The sequence below is a fragment of the Schistocerca serialis genome, chromosome 1 (assembly GCF_023864345.2).
Source record: "Schistocerca serialis cubense isolate TAMUIC-IGC-003099 chromosome 1, iqSchSeri2.2, whole genome shotgun sequence".
In the NCBI taxonomy this organism is placed as follows: Eukaryota; Metazoa; Arthropoda; class Insecta; order Orthoptera; family Acrididae; genus Schistocerca; species Schistocerca serialis.
The window spans coordinates 819,229,155-819,251,642 of NC_064638.1; the positions used below are offsets into that span (position 1 = coordinate 819,229,155).

General features: G+C 40.5%; 1 protein-coding gene across 1 annotated transcript in view; it reads right to left on the minus strand.

Annotated features, from left to right (window-relative positions):
* The window catches only part of LOC126484332 (prefoldin subunit 6), a 54,286-nt gene that overhangs the window by 10,215 nt on the left and 21,583 nt on the right, over window positions 1-22,488 (minus strand). Inside the window, exon 3 of the mRNA XM_050107784.1 lies at window positions 13,151-13,275. Coding sequence (XP_049963741.1) covers window positions 13,151-13,275 — 125 coding nt within the window. The remainder of the gene's footprint in view (window positions 1-13,150; window positions 13,276-22,488) is intronic.

Genomic DNA, 22,488 nt, shown 5'->3' on the forward strand with positions numbered 1-22,488 from the left:
GTCGGTCTTTTTTGTTCAAAGGTTTTTCTAACCAATGAAGCCATAGAGAACTGAATGCTCAAATAAATCTATATGTATTGCAAGTTCTAGCAAAGAGTTGTAATAAAAATGAACTGAAACCTCATTCAATACTGATTTCGTCGAAGCTAGTGGCATTTGGTGAAATTAGACATTTCCTGGGCCCTGTTTTTCATGCTTGTGTTGCAAGAAGGCCAAGAATTGTCTGTCACTGGAACACTAATCCAGTGACAATTTACAAGTTTTTTCCGCAGCTGACTAGGCATTTGCAGTTTACACAGGAACTTGACAAGCCGAAGAGATCAGGAAAGAATGATTTCATTCACTCCTCAAAGTGTTTCCTTATGACAGTAATATCAAAGAGCAGTATACCTGGGCACCCTCTCAGGGGACACCACCTTATAGTAGGCACCTTCAGTGCCGGGCGGGAGGGTTTGCGTGCTTCAGTGAAGTCGAGAGCTATACCGGCGGTAGCACAGCTACTGGCAGGATCTCCCAAGCCAGACTGGTCTCGACAGAGGAGCCAGACAAAGTGTGTCCCACAACATAGGGCAGGGAGGGCTCTAGAGGCGTAGTGAAGCCAGCTTCCGTAGAGGAGTAAACCTCATACAAATCCTTGTCCTCCAGGTTGGGGGTTGGGCATGGGGCTAATAATCCCATACTGTAAAAAAAAAGAATATTACGGAAATTCAACAGAAGCCTCGGAAACTGGATGGAAAGTATGTATCACGACCCCGGCAAAGGAAACGGATAAAGGATCTAACAGTAGCATCATGGAATGTGAGGACAATGCTTCAGCCTGGAAAAATGAAAGAAATAGCCAATGAAATTTTAAAATTCAAATATGATATTTTAGGGCTACAGGAAATAAGACGGCAGGGGAATGGGCAGATAGATAAACCTGAGTACTCATTGGTATATAGTGGACCAGAAGAAAAAACAGGCCAACTTGGAACAGGGTTTATAATACCTAGGGAAGTTAGGAAAAGACTTCTAGAATTTGAACCCATAAATGAAAGGATGTGCAGACTCAGACTAAAAGGTAAATTTAGGAATATATCAATAGTTAATGCACATGCACCAACAGAGGAAAAAGAGGATATAATTAAAGAACAGTTCTACGAAGACTTGGAAAAAATATACGGTGCAGTACCTAAATATGACCTGATGCTAGTAATAGGAGATTTTAATGCAAAAATAGGGAGGAATGAACATCTGTATGGAGTTTCTGGAAAATATTCACTACATGAAGAAAACAATGAGAATGGAGACTTACTATGCCAATTCGCAGCAAGGAATAATATGATTATTAAAAGTACCTGCTTTCCACATAAAAGGATCCATCTGGGTACTTGGAAGTCTGCAGCCAATGGAGTAGTCAATCATATTGATCATATCTTAGTGATTGCACGCCACTCCACCTCAGTTACAGATATACGGAGCTGCAGAGGACCAAACTGTGATTCAGACCACTTTTTGATAAAATCAGTCTTGAGAGAGAAACTGTCACTAACAAATGGCAACAAAATGGGAAAGATGATGAAATGGAATACAAACAAACTGAACATCCCAGATGAAGTAAAAAATACCAAGTAACACTAAGCAGAAAGTTGAGCAATGAAGAGACCACAGTAGGAGTAGATGAAAGGTGGAATAGGTTTGAAAAAGCCATTAAGGATGCTGCAGAGGAAATAATAGGCATAAGAAGGAACAGAAGAACCCAGGAGTGGTTTGATGAAGACTGCAAGTCAGCAATAGAGGAAAAGAACAGGGCAAGAACAAAAATGCTACAGAGAGGAACCAGAAATAATGTGGAACAATATAGAGAATTAAGGAGAAGAGCTAACAGACTGTGCAAGAGAAAGAAAAGAGAGTGGAATAAGAAGAAATTTCAAGAACTAGAAGAACTGAAGCAACAGAGTGAAATAAGAAAGTTCTATCATGCCACAGGCAAAATGAAGAATAGATTCCAACCAAAAACAATGGCCTGTTCCAGTAAAGATGGGAAAATGATAAGGGAGGAAGAACAGATAGTGGGACGATGGGCGGAATATTTCAAAGATACACTAAGCACCAGCCTAGAAGATGAAGAGACAGCTGCACAGGAGGGAAGAGTGGAGCTGGAAGTAGACAATGAAACCAATGAGGCAAGAAAGCCAACACTACAAGAGGTCTCCCAGGCTGTGCACAAGTCAAAAAACAATCGAGCCCCTGGGGAAGACAGCATAATTGCTGAATTCATAAAAACTGGTGGTGAGGCTGTAATAAAGGAACTGCACACATTAATATCAGATATATGGGAAACAGAAACTATGTCAGATAATTGGAAAATTGGAATAATAGTCCCCATTTATAAGAAAGGGGACAGAACAGCATGTGAAAACTATAGAGGTGTAACACTCCTAAGTACAGCTTATAAGATCTTCACATGTATATTAAACGAAAGGATATGGAAGTGTGCAGAAGGCATACTAGGGGAATATCAGTGTGGCTTTCGACCGGGCAGAGGAACAACTGATCAAATATTTGTGATAAGGCAAATGATGGAAAAGTTCTATGAATATGATATAGATCTGCATTTCTTATTCATCGATTTCAAACAAGCCTTTGACAGCATAAATCGGCAAGAACTATACAGAGTACTGAAAGAAGTTGGTATATGTGCTAAATTAATAAGACTAATCAGAATGACAATGACAGAGACAAGAGCAAAAGTAAAGGTCCTTAGCAGAACAAGAGAAAGCTTTGACTTTAATAAAGGTGTGAAGCAAGGGGATAGTCTCTCCACTGTCCTATTCAACATGGCCCTGCATAGTGCAGTAAATAAAATCAACAAAAGAGGCACCATATTTATGAAAACTAGCCAGATATGTGCATACGCTGATGACATTGCTATAGTAGGAAGAAATACCAATACACTCCTAGAAACATACCGGGCAATGGAAACAGAAGCCTTAAAAACTGGCCTCATAGTAAATGTAAACAAAACAACCTATATGGTAATGTCACAATCTGAGGCCAGAAGAACCCCTAAAAACCTAAACATCAATGGGAAATGCTTCAATGGAGTGTCCTCTTAACTACTTGGGAGCCCTAATAACAAATGATAACAGTATTGGAAAGGCTATAAGGGAAAGAATACAAGCAGGAAACAGAGCTTACTTGCAAATATGCAGCTTTTAAAAAGTAGCCTTGTTACAAGAAAAATTAAATTGCTAATATATAATTCCCTAGTCCGCCCAGTTATCACATACGGCTCAGAGGTATGGACGTTGACCGAACATGATAAAAATGCTCTAAGAAGCATTAAGCGGAAAATACTACGCAAAATCTATGGGCCAATAAGGGAGGAAGAAGGCTGGAGAATACGCTACAATGCCGAATTACAAGAGTTAATACAAGGCAAGGACATAGTAAAATTTGTTAAATCACACCGAATACGATGGCTAGGACACTTGGAGAGAATGGCAGAGGATAGAATTCCAAAGAAAATGATGAAAGGTGTGATCCATTCAGTTAGGCGAAAAGTGAGACCTAGAAGAAGATGGATCGATGAGGTAATAATGGATATCAGCAATATGGGAGTCCGGGGGTGGAAAAGAGCAGCAAATAACCGAGAAGTGTGGAGGAAGATTGTTGAAGAAGCCAAGGCTCACCAAGGGCTGTAGAGCTACTGAAGAAGAAGAAGTATACCTGGGAATGTCTCTCATCCAAGGGACTTCTTATAGATGGAGGCCTGTGCCCATTTCATGTTCATGTAAGTTTTTGTGTCTATATTCAGAGTAAACTACAAAAATACAGTTTGATGTTATATACTGCTGCAGCAGCAAACAATAGTCCCATAACTAATTTTGAGGTTTACGCTGGAAAATAGACAGTCAACACTGCATAATTTGCAGCTGTCATGTGGCTGCTCTCTGACAGTGACCTGGTGAACAATGGCCACACTGTTCACTTAGACACATTTTGCTCTTTTGTGGAGAAAACATGTTAGCAATGAAATGAAGAGACAGCTGTGCTGTATATTCATTGTCTACAAGGAACATAACATCATTTGGATCACCCAGCCATTAGAATACAATGTGAACAATGCTGGTGTCTGTTGTCAACCTTGCAGACCAACATTTTCAGTACAATGTATTTCTGCAGAGAATGGTCAAATGCTGGAGAAAATTGTACATAAATCTTTTGCTAATGGCACTATCAAGTGCATCTTAGTCTTACAATTCAGTGCACCAGAAGACAGTAACTATGTTTGACTATCACCATACTTGCAGCTGAGCTCACTGATGGGGGCGTGCAACAAGTTACTGGCACCACTGTAAAATACAGGACTGTAGGTAACTTGAAACAGAGACATTTTCTGGAATATATGCCAACTGGAAGTAGGAAACATGCTGCTAATGTATAGCATGATGAACCTCCAGGGGCAAGAAAGCAAATGGAAAAACTTCTCGCACAAAGAGACATGTTACCAGCATGAGTGATGCGGTGCAGCTTTGTCCGTGAAACCTTTCATTATATCCATTGTGGGCAACAAATTGCAACTGAGTTTTAAATTGATTGTTTATGTACGTACAATATGCAACCAGTAGCTTTTTAAATTTGATACGATTTATTGTACCATTAAGTAGATTTGTCATAGATACCATGAGGCAGTGCAATCATCATGATACTTGCATCTAACTGTACATGGTTCACAAGATTATGTTTCTGTACATCTCCACCTGATTATTAGTTCATGGGACAATAAAACATTTCAAATTCAAAAAGCTGCTGTTTTCATATTATACTTACATTAACTGCCAATTTATGGAACCCACCTTTTATCATGATCTAGAAAGAAACAGTATGCGATACATTACAATTTTCATACAGAATCAATCAGGAGTGTGTAGAAGACACGTGTGTTTAAAAATACACGTCATGAATTTTTTCAACTATAAAACTCTTTCAAATTTCCTAAAACTGTGCCACGGATGATATGCTTATACTCACAAACTATTCACTGAAAAACAATTATGTTGCAGAATATAAGACACGAAAGTGATGCTAAAATTGGGCTGCATTTAGCAAAATATGTCAACAAATGAGAGACTAGCATTCCTCTTAATATTGTTAAATTTGTATTGTTACTGCAGCTCAGTGAAGAAAACAGGACCAGTACTGTAACTGTTTAACATGAAGACATCAAAAGATAACCAGCAAAATAATAACACAAAGAGGTGCTGATAGAGGAAGAGGACACAGTGAGAGGGTGAATGAGTCCCAGAGAAGAAGAAGAGAACAACAAAAGCTAGAGTACTGAAACAGTTTATGGTACCTAAGAGGTCCAAAAGAACATTAATAAAAAAATTAAGTAAAAAAATTTAGTTTCCATAAGTTCATGAACAACTCTGACAAAACTGTTGTCAGTGAGAAATCTGTATGACTTGGGTATTTGGTCTATGCCTGTTGTTCCATAGTCAATGTACTTAACAGCTTAAAGGATGATCTGGGCTCAATTCCATGTACTGTCAATGATATTTTCTTAGGAAGATGACTGAGAAGGATGCAAAGAGATTCACAAGGTCAATCAAGCAGCTTTTTTCGAACTGGCGAGTCTCAGTAAAATAGACACAGTGAAGTGAATGGAAAAATTAATGAAAAAATTCATCTTGTGGGTTATTCCATGTGAAATCAACACACCGACTAAATCTCACCATCTCACATTTTCTTGAAATTTGGCACAGATATAGTGATGATATGGACTTTAAAAAATATGAAATTTTACTGACAAGGGAATCTCCGCATTGCACCACCCTCAGATTTAGTGGTAAGATGGCCCAGTGGATAGCCCTTCAGAAACTGAACACAGATAAAGCCTGAAAACAGGCAGAAGATGTACTGAACTGTGAAGAAGGTCCAACCCTAACAATTAAACACAATTCAACACTGAGGGTAGGACAAGAGCCATGGTGATGGGGCCAAGAGGTCACAGTGTTTGACTGACAGGTGGGCAAGCTAAGTTCAAAACTCGGTTTCACAAACAATTTTTTTTTAATTTTTTTAAATTACCATCGCAAGTAAATGTGATGAATAGCGAGAGCAGGCGAGATACCACGTAGATAGCCCACAGAAATGAAAAACAAGAAATAAACAGGTATGAGCTATGTTACAACAAAGGAATTCAAGAGTCAAAACTTCCAAAACGGAATGCAAGAGTCATAACACGTAGTGCACATATAGAACAAATAGGAAGTACATATGTCTGGAGGCTCATTGCCTTGTAATCATGGGATTCCAGTGTCAAGACCTGTTGAAAAAATACAAGATCTCCTATACAAATTAAATTACAAACCTCTTAGTAGATCGGACCCCACTGTGTAGGTGCGATGCAAGATCAATGCACTGTGGTATGAGAACACTACATCTAAACAAACAAACATTGGAACAAATACACCACGGACTTCAATTGACTACAGTGCGCTGTGGAGGGAGGACTCCTTTTGATGAAGCTACTTGGCTAGCAGTAGATTGATTGTGCCTTTGGATGTGCGCATGTTAAATACGCGAGTGATATTCTGTGGGCAATACGAATCCTGCAAATATAGCTCGCGGCCTGAATAACAATATCCAAACTTTAAGGAATCAACAAGTTCCTTAACAGATTGGATGATTGTGCAACATTCATACGATTATTTCCTGCATTTATTGATAAATAATATGTGTGATGATGAAGATACGTTGCTGATTGCTGCATGACTGTATGTACCAGATGATGATGATGATGATGATTCATATGAGGAACAGAAAGAAGAGATGTCACAATGTTTATCTGACTGCATTTCATTAGGTTATATGAAGGAAAGTTGGAGAAGATGACACTAAATGTGGTGTAGACCAGCTGCATGCCACTTCTCATAGTTAAACTCCACCATATGTCCTGAACAAAGCAGGATTTCTTTTACCTACATTTTATTTATTTTTGCAAGAAAAAAAAAGGTGTATTTGGACCACACAAGTTCAGCAACAGGTCAACAGTGTACTTGCGCAAACCCCCAATGTCATTGTGAATTGTTCTGCATCAGGCAAAATGGAGAAAAGATTAGTGAACAATTTTAATGAACATGTGATGGCTCCTTATGTGAACAAAGATTTTGCTTTGCTCATTGACAGCTGTACAGGACAGAAAGATCAGGCATTGTACAATTTTGGCATGGGAGTAGACGTAATTACCATTCCTACAGGTTGTACATCTCTTGTGCAACAATTTAGAGAACACTTTAGAGAAGTGAAATACTTTGTGAGAAGATGCTACAATTTTGCAAAGCTGCACAGGTAAACATAGTAGTATTGTTTATGTAATCATATGTCTGTTATTAAAGTCCAAGATCTCACACATACTCAGCTTCATTCTCTGAAATTCCAGGACATGTTCACAGTTGCTTGAATATATGCAGGTTTTGATGGGTGTACGAGTGGAAAACTTTCAACACATTACAAACATATGTTTTAACAAACTACAACAAAAACTGTGTGACAAACTGTGGCATTCATTTGCTGCAGCTTATGTGACCAAGTACTATGTTTCCATCATTTCTGTGAGACTGGTCACATTCACATTCATACAATCACCTAAACTGCGTAAGGAGGCATATCTCATATCTCACTCACTCACCAGGTACAAGTTAGGTGTGTCGATAACAGGTTTCTGTCATATGACACACATACTGTTAGTAACCGTGTATGACACACCAGACACATCTACCAGCAGAGAATTTGGTTGACTGTCACCTTGTCATCAAACATTTGCAGTTTTCATTCAAAAGCTGCTTCCTTTTGGCTGCTGATGGAGTAGTTGTGCAGAATCAACTTCCATTATAGGTCACTGTTGCAAATAGTCATTACACCACGACACAGGACACAAATTTGAATACAGATAACAGACATAGCAATGACCTGATGAACAAATTATCATTTCGTGAAATTATGATGATAATGGTAATAATAATAATAATAATAGCACCAAGTGGGCTTTGAACCCAGCCCAGCTGCATGGCAGTCCAACATCATAGCCACTTACCTTCTGCGCACATTCAACCAACGTTGCTCAATGTTGTGCTTCCTGAATTTGGACTGTATAATGTTTCTCTTTTGCCTTTTTTTTCCCCCTCCTCCACATTTCACCACACCTTTCTGTTTTCCTACCTGATCTGTGTTCAAGTGTTAACTTTAAACCAGGGAAAAGCTAGCCAACAGAGACAAAGGGAACTATATGTTCATTTTATGAAGATGATGTAGTTAGTAGGGAAATGCCAGGTATTGAAGACTGTGTAACAGTTACTGAATCAGACGGAAGTAATCAAATATTTCGAAAAAACCCATATTGTGTAACCTTAAACAAGCATACAAAAATTTTTGAGGCAAGTTTTCCAGCACAAAAATAAGTTCCTCTAAATCTGCTGAACTGAGATGTAAACATTGTATATTAGCTGGTCAAAATGGCGCGCGCGCGCGCACACACACACACACACACACACACACACACACACACACACACACACACTGGTTGTGTGTGTGCATAAATCACCAAAATATGAAACTAATGACAGAAAATAGAAAACGGTAAAACAAAAGGCACAATTCGAAGTTACAAGCAATGCCTTGCAAAAGTGTTTTGTAACCCATCATCTATTGATTCCAAGAGGGGGAAATGTGCTTACTGTGCAGGTGGATCCCAGATGCATAAAATTTTGGAAGAATCCTTAGCTGAAAATTCAACCGAAAAAGTACAATTTGATCAGTGGGTTTCAGTTGACTATTGTAATCTAGACACTTTGGAGAAAATGATAAGTAACTGAAACCCACAGCTGCCGACAGGTGTTTTTGATATACCTTGATGTGGACAGCTGAAAATGTGTGCCCCGACCGGGACCCGAACCCGGGATCTCCTGCTTACGGAAAGCGTGCAAGGGATAAGTCCCTGCAGTCGCGCTATTTATCTGTGTCCTCAGTGGCTCAGATGGATAGAGCGTCTGCCATGTAAGCAGGAGATCCCAGGTTCGAGTCCCAGTCAGAGCACACATTTTCAGCTGTCCACATCGAGGTATATCAACAACACCTGTTGGCAGCTGAGGGTTTCAGTTAGTTGTCATTTATTCCAGGGAAAAGCTGCACGGTCATCAACAGTATTCTGTTCTTTCGAGAACAGTTACTGTCTCCGTATATATACTTTGGAGAAAGATTCAGAAGAGTTTATTGATTTATTCTGCTGCAATTTGTCCTATTTGGTTCAGCACAACTTCACTGCCAAGCAGCAGGGATATTTGCTTAATTGCACAAAAGAAAATCAAAGACTCACAATTCGTTATCAGGTGTGATTTTTCTAAAAATTACAGCATAGTCTATAAGACAAACTTTTTCTTCGAAAAATTACCTCCAAAATTCAGGTGAATCTTATACTCGGAATTAATATAAAAATGTCCTGTGTTTGATTTAAAATTTCTGCCTGTCTTAAAAGTGGTCATACATTTGATGTCAAGGGGAAACCTATCTCTATCTGGCAATAATGGATTCAACTGGCAGCAGCAGTGCACCAATGCAAGGAACATGAGTTGCAAGGATTCACAAGGCTGCTAACACACTCTCCTTCCCACCCCGCCATTACAAACCCGGAACACTGCCCAGCCTATGACGTGTCATTGCAGTTTATGATACCAGTGAATTTGAACTGAAAGTGATTTGTGTTATTAGTACCAATACAATATTTTTGTTAGTAGATAGTTTTATTATGGGAAAATAAAAGCTATTCATATGATGCAGACTATAAATTAAAAGTAAGAACATACGAAAAAAAAAAAAAAAAAAAAAAAAAAAAAAAAAAAAAAAAAAAAAAGGATGGAAACAGAGCAGCTGAGTGACATTTCAGCCCTCCATTAACAAAAAACCAATCGTAACTGGTGGGCTAGTACAGAAGGACTGAAAAAAAATGAATAAATGTGCAAATAGAGAACTGAATGCAAAATGGCCAAAACTAGAAGATGATGTATTGAAATGGATTCAAGGACACTGTCAAAATGCACTGGAATTAGTACAAAAGTTATTCAAATACACTCCCGTAAGCTAGCATTACAGTGGAATTCAACAGACTTTAAGGGTGGAGTTGGTTGGTACTACAGGTTTATGAAGAATAATGCATTTAGAATGCGAACCAAAACCAAAACATCTCAGAAAATGCCACAAGAGTATGAAGAGAAAATATTATCTTTCCATCACTTTTATTCAGCATCAAAAGAAAACCAGTGTGGAACTGAGAAAATTAGCGAATATGGACGAAACTCCTCTTGACATTTGATGTGCCAAGTAACGGAATTGTTGCCATGAGTGGTGCTACAACTGTAACTAAAAAGTAAGTGGATATGAAAAAATCCACTACATTGTTGTCCTTTCATGTTGTGCTGTTAGTACTAAACTTAATCCAATGATCATTTTCAAGCAAAAAACAAAGCCAATAGCTTCTGAAATACCGCCAGGTGTTATTCATGTACATGACAAGGGTTGGATCGCTGAGGCAGGTATGTAATTATGGATTAACATAGTGTGAGAGAGATGGAAAGTTATTCTGTTTTTCAGATGGGTCTGCTGCCCAATACAAAAACAAAACAACTTCTTAAACCTCTGCTTCCATGATGACGATTTTAAAGCGGAAGCAGAATGGCACTTTTTTGCCGCAGCATGTGGCAAAGGGACTTGTGATGGTTTTGGAGGACCTGGAAAGAGACTGGCAATTTGCACCAGTTTGTAAACACCTTATGAAAACCAAATACAAAACCTACTGAAACTCTTTGAATGGGCAGTAGAGAACATTGCCAACATAGACTTTGCATATTCAGCTCAATACGACTATGTTGAATCAGAACGCTTCTTGAAAAATTGCTTTCAACAACCACTGACTATCAACAGAATGCATTGGTACCATGCACTCATTTTGAATACTAAATCAAAAATATTTGTGAAAAACTTTTCTTTGGATTCAGAAATCTGTGGGAGGGAAGTGTCAGAATTTCCTGATAGAGTAAAATTAACACACATATTAGGCTACATCAATTTCGACTTTCTACTTAACTGATGGCTTGGGTATGTGTTACAGAAAAATGAAGAACCTGATGAAGTAAAAAATAACTTTTCTTCATCCAGCTGGGTCACGTACCTCCTTCTGACATCCAAGAAATGCTGACGTTCTGTGGGTATCAGCTGACGTTCCGTGACTCCTGCTGGAAGAACTTATATTTTCAAGTAAAGTGACTAGTACCAAATGAATGAACCCTTTTCAAACATAATACACAGATCCTGTTACTTTATAGTTATTTGTATTGTGGACTATTTACTTGAATCTTTATCATAACAGTGTTCATTTTTATTGTCATGAAAAATGTCAATTTAGAAATGTAAAATTAACACGAATACACATTCAGATTATTGGCAACAGGTCTTCAGGTCATCATCATCATCATCATCATCATCATCATCATCATCATCATCATCATCTTTTTTACTAAGGAAGAAATTATCATCTCAAATTTATATTTTGGTCTGATGTAATAAATTTCCAAATTTTAAAATATGTACTTTTTGAAAAAAATTTAAAATTTTGTTTGGAAAAAATTTTCTTGTAATAAGCTATATATTATTCTACACCACAAGGAAGGGTGTGAAAAATGCTGTAAAATGGTATTCATCCCAGGTCTTTTAACTCAATTATGAAAGCTTCTACAGCAATTCTAAAAACTGCTATTCCCTGTTTTTGGGGCCATTTATGATAACTTCACAGCTCTGTAATTAAAAAACAAATCGACACATCACAGTAAAACTTCATATTTTTGTAAGTCTATACCAAAAGTACACCTGTGGCAAATTTCAAGAAAATCTAAGATGGTGAGCTAGCAAATGGTCTTTTTCTGTGTTGATTTGACATGGAATGACCCTTGCATCCTTTCAAAAACGTATTTCATCCCTGAATGTACATTTTGAAGCACAGTTCTGTCTTGAGGGTTTCAGCCAGATACTGAAAGACCACCGTGAAGTCAAAGTGACAAACACACATCTATGAATTTTGCTGCTTTTTTTGCATGTGACATTTTACTGAAGTGTGCTGTATGATTTACAATTGTATATGAGCAAAAACAATTTAAAAGACAGATTTTATTGTTAACTTTTCTAACCGAGATGCTACGCAACAAAAAAAAATTATGTTATTTCGGTAGAGCCACCACCCATCCAGGAGGTCAGTGTGCTAGTCACGTTTCTTGCTACTGCGTGTGTGTGTGACAGACGGGGGGTATACCTGTCCTTTTTTCCCCCTAAGGTAAGTCTTTCCGCTCCCGGGATTGGAATGACTCCTTACCCTCTCCCTTAAAACCCACTTCCTTTCGTCTTCCCCTCTCCTTCCCTCTTTCCTGATGAGGCAACAGTTTGTTGCGAAAGCTTGAATTTTGTGTGTATGTTTGTGTGTCTATCGACCTGCCAGCGCTTTTGTTCGGTAAGTCACCTCATCTTTGTTTTTATATATAATTTTTCCCACGTGGAATGTTTCCTTCCATTTTATATATATATATATATATATATATATATATATATATATATATATATATATATATATATATATATGATGAGGTGACTTACCGAACAAAAGCGCTGGCAGGTCGATAGACACACAAACAAACACAAACATACACACAAAATTCAAGCTTTCGCAACAAACTGTTGCCTCATCAGGAAAGAGGGAAGGAGAGGGGAAGACGAAAGGAAGTGGGTTTTAAGGGGGAGGGTAAGGAGTCATTCCAATCCCGGGAGCGGAAAGACTTACCTTAGGGGGGAAAAAAGGACAGGTATACACTCGCACATATCCATCCACACATTATATATATGAGAGAGAGATATATATATATATATATATATATATATATATATATATGGTTCTTTTTCCTTTTTGTGGGAAGTGGGGGATTTTCAAACCAGCATCTGCATAAATATTTCTCCATTAAAATCTGAGAGATTACACCTATTATGCCAAGTGGTAAAAAATTACATGAAACTCACAGGCTCTAATGTTATCATGTACAACAAGAAACTGTGCATGGTGTCTACTTACAGCTCACCACGAATGTAGTCCATTCGCTTCGCCACATTTTGCTTAGCTTCTTCAAGATCTTGCTTCACTAACACTGGACCAATCATTTTATACACTTCGGCATCCTTTTTCAGCAGATCAAGTTCCTGAAAAAAGTGTAAGTCATAAAGAAAAAGGCATACTTAAATCAAAAATATGTTAATAAACCAGAACGAAATAAACAGAAATAAACAGAAAATTTATTACATCATATACATACACAGGGTGCATCATAGCTAATAATGAAAACTGACATGACGGAAGTACACGACAATATAAGAAAAAATGTCCCAGTAAACATGGGTCCACCAATGAGCTGTTTGTGAAATGAATGAGAATGAGTGGTTGCTAACTGTCACTGACTTCACTATGAAATATTGTGGGTTTAAGTCTCCATCCAACAGGTCTCCATTCACCCATGCTCCACAGTTGAAAAATGCATGATGGGATGAAGCATGGTGGGGCACTGGCACATTTTGGTGCTGATGTAAAATTAAATCTAACATGTCAGTATGGTCCAAGATAGATAGGTCAAGCAGAGCCTGTATCTTGCCCTCCAGCATCACCTGACAAATCTCTTTATTTTTCTGTCTGGGGTCATCTCAGAAGTGAAGTATACAGCAGTATACACGGTTGACAAAAATGGAGCAGTAAATTGTATGTTCTTGTCCAGATTTATAGATGACCCAAGAGTAAATTGTAGAGTCTTGTCAAGATGTATACATGACCCGGGGGTAATTGTTTTGTTTTGTTTCAGGGTGCAAAAAACAACTGAGGTCATACGCACACACCTAAAAACTGTAGAACGCAAAAACAGAGAGGAGTTAAAAAAAGATTAAACGTCAATCCCAATTGACAAAAGAGAAGACAGCTAAAAACAGGACATGGAGAAAGAGCTACTAAAGACACCATAAAGAAACGGAGATCCAAAACAAAAAATTAAATGGCCTTCGCCACATTGCTTCGACGGATAAAAAGTAAAAGACGGCTGAGAGCCCACGCGTCATTTGCTAAAATGGCTGATAACTCAAGACAACAAACCCAAGCAGGAACGTAAACGGTTAAAAAATGGACATTCAGCCAGGAAGTGGCGAACAGTTAAAACTCGGGTGCAATGTCGAGAAAGTGGTGGGGGAGCACCACTTAACAAATGACGATGGCTAAAAGGCAGTGTCCAATACACAACCTAGTTCAAAATTACCTCCTCCCAGCAGGAGAGCCGAGAGGTGGTCATCCAAGCCACTGGGAGAGGCTTAATAATCCTGAGCTCATTCCCATGAAGGGAGGACCAATGGCAATGCCAAAGGGACACCACCTCCTGATAGAGGCCAACACAGAGAAAATTGGAGGGAATATAGGAACTAGTGCGCTGAGGTACAAGGACTGCAGCCTCAACAGCAGCATCAGTGGCCTCATTTCCTGGCAGACTGACATGACGAGGAACCCACATAAACTGCACAGTGGCTCCACCAAGAGTGAGGAAGTGACAGTTTTCCTGGACCTGCTGCATTAATGGCTACGCACTGTACAGCGCACATAGATTTTGAAGGGCGGCGAGAGAGAGTGAGCATTGGACACAACTGAAAAGTCAGTTTTGCCGTATGTACTCAGTGGCCTGACATAGGGCGAAGAGCTCGGCTGTAAATACTGAGCAGTGTACTGGAAGCCGATATCTAAAGACATGGGTGCCATCGACGAAGGCACAACCGACACCGCTGTCAGTCCGAGAGCCATCGGTGTACACAAAGGAACCATCGCTAAATTCCATGTGAAGGTCGTGAATGTGAAGGTGATGGAGCACGGCTGGAGTAGTGTCCTTAGGAAGTGACTGAAGGCTAAGGTTAACACGGACCACTTCACGAAGCCAAGATGGTGAAGGGTTCACACCCACCGGGAAAGTTGCAGATAGTGTGAAGTTAAGCTGCCAAAGGAAATACCAAAAGTGGACTCCAGGAGGTAACAGAGAAGAGGGATGCACACCATACTGCTGATCAGAGATATCATCGAAGGAGGTGGTATACGATGGGCGGCCACACATGGCACACAAACGGCATGCACACCTGCTGAGGAGACAGTTACAGCAGTAGGACAGTGGCAGTTCAGCAGCTCCAGCATACAGACACTCAACCAGGCTAGTGTAAAAGGCACCAGTGGCCAAACGTATGCCATGATGGTGGATAGTGTTGAGACAGTGTAAGAGGGATGGATATGCAGACGCATAAACAAAGCACCCATTGTCAACTTTCGAACAGACAAGGGACCGGTAGACGTGGAGGAGGGTGCTTCGATCGGCGCACCAGGAAGTACCACTGAGTAAACATAGGACACTGAAGGACTATGTACAGCATACTACCAAGTAAGACATATGGGAGGACATAGGCATTTGTCAGTAAATTGCGAGACTCGAGCCACCATACCAGCCAGGCGCGTATCATACGTTCTATCACCTTGAAAACGCAACTGGTAAGAGAGATGGGGTGGTAGCTAGAAGGAAGGTTTTTATCCTTACTGGGCTGCAACATCTGAATATGGATGGCGCCTGGTCCTGGGGCGGAGGATCGGGATAAACTGAGAGCATGATCTAGCTCCCTCATAGTAAAGGCGGCACTGTAGCACTCACGATTTGGGGAAGAGAAGGGTATCATGGAGGAAGGCAGGGTGATAGTGGGAGGAGCTCGAAACTTCCACAAAATGGTGGCCCAAGATGTTGGAGATAGCAACAGGGTCCACGATAACAGCATCTGCTACTGTCAGGCCGGAAATTGGGGAATGGATCTTGATACCAGAGAGCTGTCAGAGGTTGGCCCACATGACAGAGGAAGGGGTGGAACTGTCAAAAGAACTAGAGAATGAAATCCCGTTAGCTCTTTCGCTATCCCAAAGAACGCGACGACACTTGGCACGCATCTGGTTATAAATAATGCAGTTTGCCATTGTAGGATGACGTTTGACAATGCGGAGAGCATGTCTTGGTGCACGAATTGCGTCTCAGCATACCCCAGTCCACCAAGGCATGGGGACACGACGTGATAAAGAGGAAGTATGAGGAATGGAACATTCTGCAGCAGTAAGGATAACGTTTGTGAGATATTCCCCCTGGTCATCACAACTGGAGAAATCTTGTTCTTCGAAGGTCACCAGGGAGGAGTAAAGCTCTCAGTCAGCCTTAGTAAGCTGCCATTTGGGCAGGCGGATGGGGCAGGAGTCAGCAAAAAGATAGCACACAGGAAAAGTTCACTCGAATAGGTATCAGAAAGAACGGACCGCTCAAGACGACAGGCAAGCTACACAGTGCAGAAGGATAGGTCCAAATGTGAATAGGTGTGCGAGGAGTCGGAATGGAAGGTGGATGCTCCAGTGTTAATGCGGAAGAGGTTAAGTTGGTTAAGGTCAGCCAAGAGGGCACCTCTCTGACAGGTTCTGGGAGAACCCCAAACTGGATGATGCGCACGCATTAAAGTCACCGAGTAGCAAAAATGGGGGAAGTAGCTGCCCAATAAGCTGAAGGAAGTCTGCCCTGATGACATGGAATGATGGAGGGACGTAAATGGTACAGAGGGAAAATATCAGGTGGGGAAGGGAAAGGAGAACTGCAACAGCTTGAAGATGGGTAGTCTGAGAGATGGGTTGACTGTGAATGTCATGCGGTATAAGCATCATGGCGCATAGATTTTGAAGGGCGGCGAGAGAGAGTGAGCATTGGACACAACTGAAAAGTCAGTGTTGCCGTATGTACTCAGTGGCCTGACATAGGGCGACGAGCTCGGCTGTAAATACTGAGCAGTGTACTGGAAGCCGATATCTAAAGACACGGGTGCCATCGACGAAGGCACAACCAACACCGCTGTCAGTCCGAGAGCCATCGGTGTACACAAAGGAACCATCGCCGACCTTGGGGGAAGGTCAAAACGAATCTATAAGTAATGTGAAAGCTCAAAGCGGTCGTGAGGGTCCAATTTCACAATCTCATTTCCTGAAGGCAGAGTACAAGGGGATGCTGCGATGCTAAAAGCAGCCGTAAATCCTCTATGTAGGACCCACCACTGTGAACGTTCCATTGGAGGACAGTCGTGATGAGGAAGAGAAGTAGGAGTGTCAACTCAGCGGCTGCCGAGTGACAGCCAGTGTAGAGTCTCTACTACATGGCACAGATGCAGGAGATTCCTGCTCCATGGGGTCCACAGAAGCATCGGCTTGCTTGTGGTGTTGTTCCATGGAATCCAACGTTGAATAATGGTCAGTGGTGCGCACCAGCAATATGGAGGCTGGCTGTGCTAAGGTACCACATGGCAACACCATCAAAGAGGATCTTCAAGTTGGCAAAGAAGATAGTTTGCCTTTGGAGGATTTCTTCGAGTTTTTCCGGTTAGAGGAAGACTAGGGTGTTGTTTGACTGTAGGGATGGAGGAAGTCTACAAGGGAGTTCTCCTTCTGTCCTTTCTGCCCTACCGATTGCATAGCTGGTGGCTTCCCCCTTAAGGTGAGAGTTTGACGATTTGTTGCATGCACAGCTGTATTTGGGGCGGGGGGCAAGGGGGTGGGGGGATGGGGATGCAACCTTGGCACTGGGCTATTTCACAACTTCAGAGCTCAATTTGAGGTTGCATGTCTGCGTGGCCGTGTATTTCATGGAGTGAGGGGGTAACGAGAACAGCACTAGAGGTGCCAGACAGGAGAACAAAGGGTTTGCGACTAGTTGGTAACTAATGAGCAACTGGGTAAGGCATTTTTTCCATCATCCAGATCTCTTTCACAATCCGCTCATTAAGATACACGGGACAATCCCCAGAGGCGGCATGGCCGCTATTACAGTTGATACCGGGGGGAGGAGGAGGTGGACAATCATCCTTGTGTGCGTCCCTACTGCAGGTTACAAATTTGGCTGGGTGTTGATAAGACGTTCTAGTGCGGTTGAAACGACGACACTGGTGGCAGCACATCGAGTTCGGAATGTACAGCCAGATTGTGATGATTTCATAGCCTGCTTCGATATTGGATGACAACACCACTCTATCAAAGGTGAGGAAAAGTGTGCAGATGGGTACTACAGAGGAATCTACCTTTTTCATTCCACGATGGATGGCAATGACACCCTGATCAAAGAGGTAAGATTGGATTTCGGCCTTGGTTAGACCGCCAAGCAGCCTGTTGTAAATCACACCACAGGAAGAATTCAAAGTTCTACGGGCCTTGACACGAACAGGGTAGCCATGGAGAAGCAAGGCAGCAAGCAGTTGTTCTTGAGAATCAGAAGTAGTATCCAAAATTGAAGTGCCATTCCGTAAACAAGAGCAGGATTTCACAGGGCCAGCAACTGCGTCAACACCTTTCTGAATAATAAATGGATTGACAACGGTGAAGGACTGACCGTCTTCCGTACGCGAGACCAGGAGGAACCGTGGTGCAGCGGGAAGGGCCTTTGAATCATTAGCCTCATTATGTTTGTTCACATCTTAGGTCACACCTTCCAAACACCTGACAGAGGGACCAATCAGCATTTTAGGAAGGTTGCAACACAGGCAATCAGCCTTCTCTGGGACTGGCCTGTACCATGGGTACAGGCAAACCCTGCCGGTTGACCCGGGGCTGGGAATTACGCATCAGACGTGTGGGCTGGTCTTCAGGAGTGCACAGGGAGGAAGAAAAAGATGAACCTCAAACACTGGAGCAGAGGAACGAGAGGAAAAAAAAAAAAAAAAAAGTGAGACTGTTCTTATGTAAGCGACAGACAATGCAGAACATTCACAATAACATACATGTTCCCCAATGGAGGGGATAAAGAACAGCAAGAGGATAGACATGCAGCACGGAAGGGAAAAAATGCCGCAAAGGCTGGGGCCCTCTGGTAGCCAAGCCAAACCGACCAAAGAGTGGCAAGCCCCCTGAGGCAAATTGAAAAAAGGACCACCATTAGTGATGAATGTCACGTCTTTGTTAAATCACGAACTGTACACTTTTCGATTAAAATATGCTCTTGTTGGCTTATGTCAAGCAACAAAATGTCCCTCATAGATGTTATTTAGTGAAGTGCTGGATCCTGTAGCGAAAAGGCAGACACATTCATGTGTATTTTCCATCAACTGACACCATAAACTGCAAGCGTACCATGTGTTGTCGAGCGTGTGCTGTGGTTACCATCCAGGTATTGAGATGGCAACAGCAACTGAAGTAACATGGGCAACAATTACTCAAATTAAATCTGATGTCTTTTATTATGCTTTACAATTGTTAAATACTCTCTTGGGAAGGCAATATCAAAAGTCTTGTTGACTAGGAAGTGATATAAAGTGCGAATAACTAGAAAAAACTTCAAAAATGGTGACATATTTCAGTCTGTTTTTCTGTTATAACTACAGAATTCAACTTGTTATAAACTTCACAGTCTAACTATGCATTACCAAAGCCATGAAGATTATGGGTAGTAAAATTACTGCACAATGGCCTGTAGGTTTTACACCACTATCACACTGTAAATTTTGGTGAAGTTCACAGCAGTCTTCCTAACTTTCCTTTGGAATGGATTCATGTTATAAAAAATGATTAGTATGTCTTTTTATCATGTAAAGCTATTGGTATCCTAGTTTAATTCTGGTTTAAAGTATACCACAGTGAGTGCTAGCATAGTTTGCTCTTATGTGGAACATTAGTGTAAACATGAAAAATTGTATAAATGTGTTGGTATGGTGTCTGTGGTGACTTAACCATTGCTGATTCATTTTAAAGTGGGAACACCAGTATCTCTAGCTGTGCAACAGCAGCTACCTGTGAGTTTCTTCACCACAGGTCCCCAAACCTGATAAGGGTTTCTTTACTCAGGATCCCAAGCTGATGATACACTTCTTTAACTGTCAGAGTCCAAAGTTAGAAGAGGTCTCTTTTAGGATCATAAGCTTATGTTTACTTCAAGCTACTTGAATTTTTTTACGGATTTCACTAATTTCCTGAAGAAAATCAGGAACAAAATTGTACTGCCAGCCAGATGATGTCACTGATGGGATTGTTTGGGAAGAAATGTTGGCACGACAGAACCCAAAAAATTACACTTTTCAAAGATGATTAACTCAAATTATTGAAGCCACAAAAAAAGGGAAAAAATATTCTTTCTATTGAACTACTTATTTCATTTCATTTTTTATAAAAATGATTTTGTAGAGTTGAAAGCTATAGACATATCTAAAAAAACAAACAAGAAAGACTATTTATGTGCTGTTTTTCTGACTCAAGCTTATTTTCCAATAATCAGGTCTTTTGATATTGTCTTCCACAGATAGTACTAAACAAACGTAGAACATTATAAAAGATATCAGATTTATGTACCAGCAGAATATGGGCCAATTTTCAATGCACCTCCACCTTGTTGTCATTTTTAGGGCCTTAGATGCTCGGATTGCAAAACCAAATATCAGAATGGAAAATACAACGTAAAAATTACAATATTATGAAAAGGATAGATTGCTACTCATCTTATAGCAGAGATGTTGAGCTGCACACAGGCATAACAAAAAGACTACTAAATTCATAAGCTTTTGGCCAAAAGGTCGTCTTCTGAAACACACACACACACACACACACACACACACACACACACACACAAGAACACGTGACCACTGTCTCTGGCTGCCAAAGCCAGGCAGACTGAGCTATGGGGTCAAATAATAGAGTACATATTCATATCTTCGCAAGCATTGAATTAATGAATATGAAACTTTATCAGTGTTCACTGGGAACATGTGTGAATGGCAACACAAAATTTCAGCAAAGTCTGTGCAGTCACATGGGTTTTTTTTTTTTTTTTTTTAAATTAGACCACTTGGCTAGGAATGGCCCTACAGCAAGAGAACTTTGACACACATTTCCATGTTTGTAATCATAAAGTTACTATCCTTCAAATAAAAAACCAAAACACAATATCTGGAACCATTTCAGAGATACAGCACTTTAAAGTTATTTCAAAGAATTGCATGTTTGAAATGATGCTCAAGGCATGTATCTCGAGCCAGTAATTTTTTGGACAAAATAAAAAAAAGAAAAAAAAAAAAGAAATAGGTTTCTAACTCTGTTCTAAATTTCAAACATTATGTTAAATTTGATAATGTCGGACTATGAAGGTAGGATTTTTTCCTTAGCCTCCCTTAGTTGATATGAACTAAGCCAGATATTCTAGTATGCTACAACTTTTCATAAATAATATGGCCCAGAAAATTCCAGCAATATCAAATCATAATAATTTGCAAGGAACAAGAATCAAACTACTGATCTACAGGAACAAGAATCAAACTACTGATCTACACATTCCCACCCAGTAATAACAACAGCTATGCCATGATGAATGATGCACGGTCTGTGCATTATCTCCCCCCTCACCCCGCTCCCCGGCAAAACAGCAAAAACAGCAGGTACTCCCCCCTCCTGGCAATACAGCTACCTGCTGTTTTGGAATAGACCGAGTTCCTGGATCTGCATCTAGTCTGTCATATTTCGGGTGACAGCACTTGTGGATGCCTCAAGTAACTACTTATCTCTAGACAACATGACTGTCAGGCATGTATGTGAAGCAACAGGACTACAACAGAGATTCATGCAAAGCCAGGATGATGATATCTCTTTAATGTAGGATCACCATCTACGACTAAGTAGATGACATTGGAACACAGGATTCAGTACGGACCAAAGTAGTGCTTTAGTTAACATTTTCCCAGTAGCCCAACCTTCCACACAGATTAAAAAATCCATACAAGGTCACCTGGATTGTCGCTCACAGATTGCTGTCGGATAGAAATCGTTCACTGTGTGAACCAGGTCCGTATGTGGCACTCTTGTTTTACTAACTACTCCAGTTCTGGTATTGATTGAACTGTGTGAAGTTGAAATGTAAAGAAAGGTATATTATTGCCCAGACTCTCAACTATAATCAGGTATACGAGTATGAAACTTTCAGTGTCTCGCATTGCTGTATTATATGTGAATGTGACAACAGATTAATTGATTAATTGACTAATTTTGGGGCATTATAGGACCAAACGGCAAGGTCATCAGTACCATGACTCCAAAGTTACTTGCAAAAGAGAGAGGGTCCACTAAAACTGGACAGATCCATTCAGAGGAGTTAAATTATAAAACACAGACATTAAAACACACACAGTAGAAGGCATAAAAGGGGTGGATCAAATCTAAAAACTGGTAAAGACAGAGGGGTAAAAGAGTGGTCTTTCCACAGGGGAAAGGTCATGGGGTTCCAGAACAAGAAAACATGAAGAGAGGACCCAATCACAACCACCCTGCCCCTGCTCAAGGAGTAAAGCAAAACCTTACATTTGGAA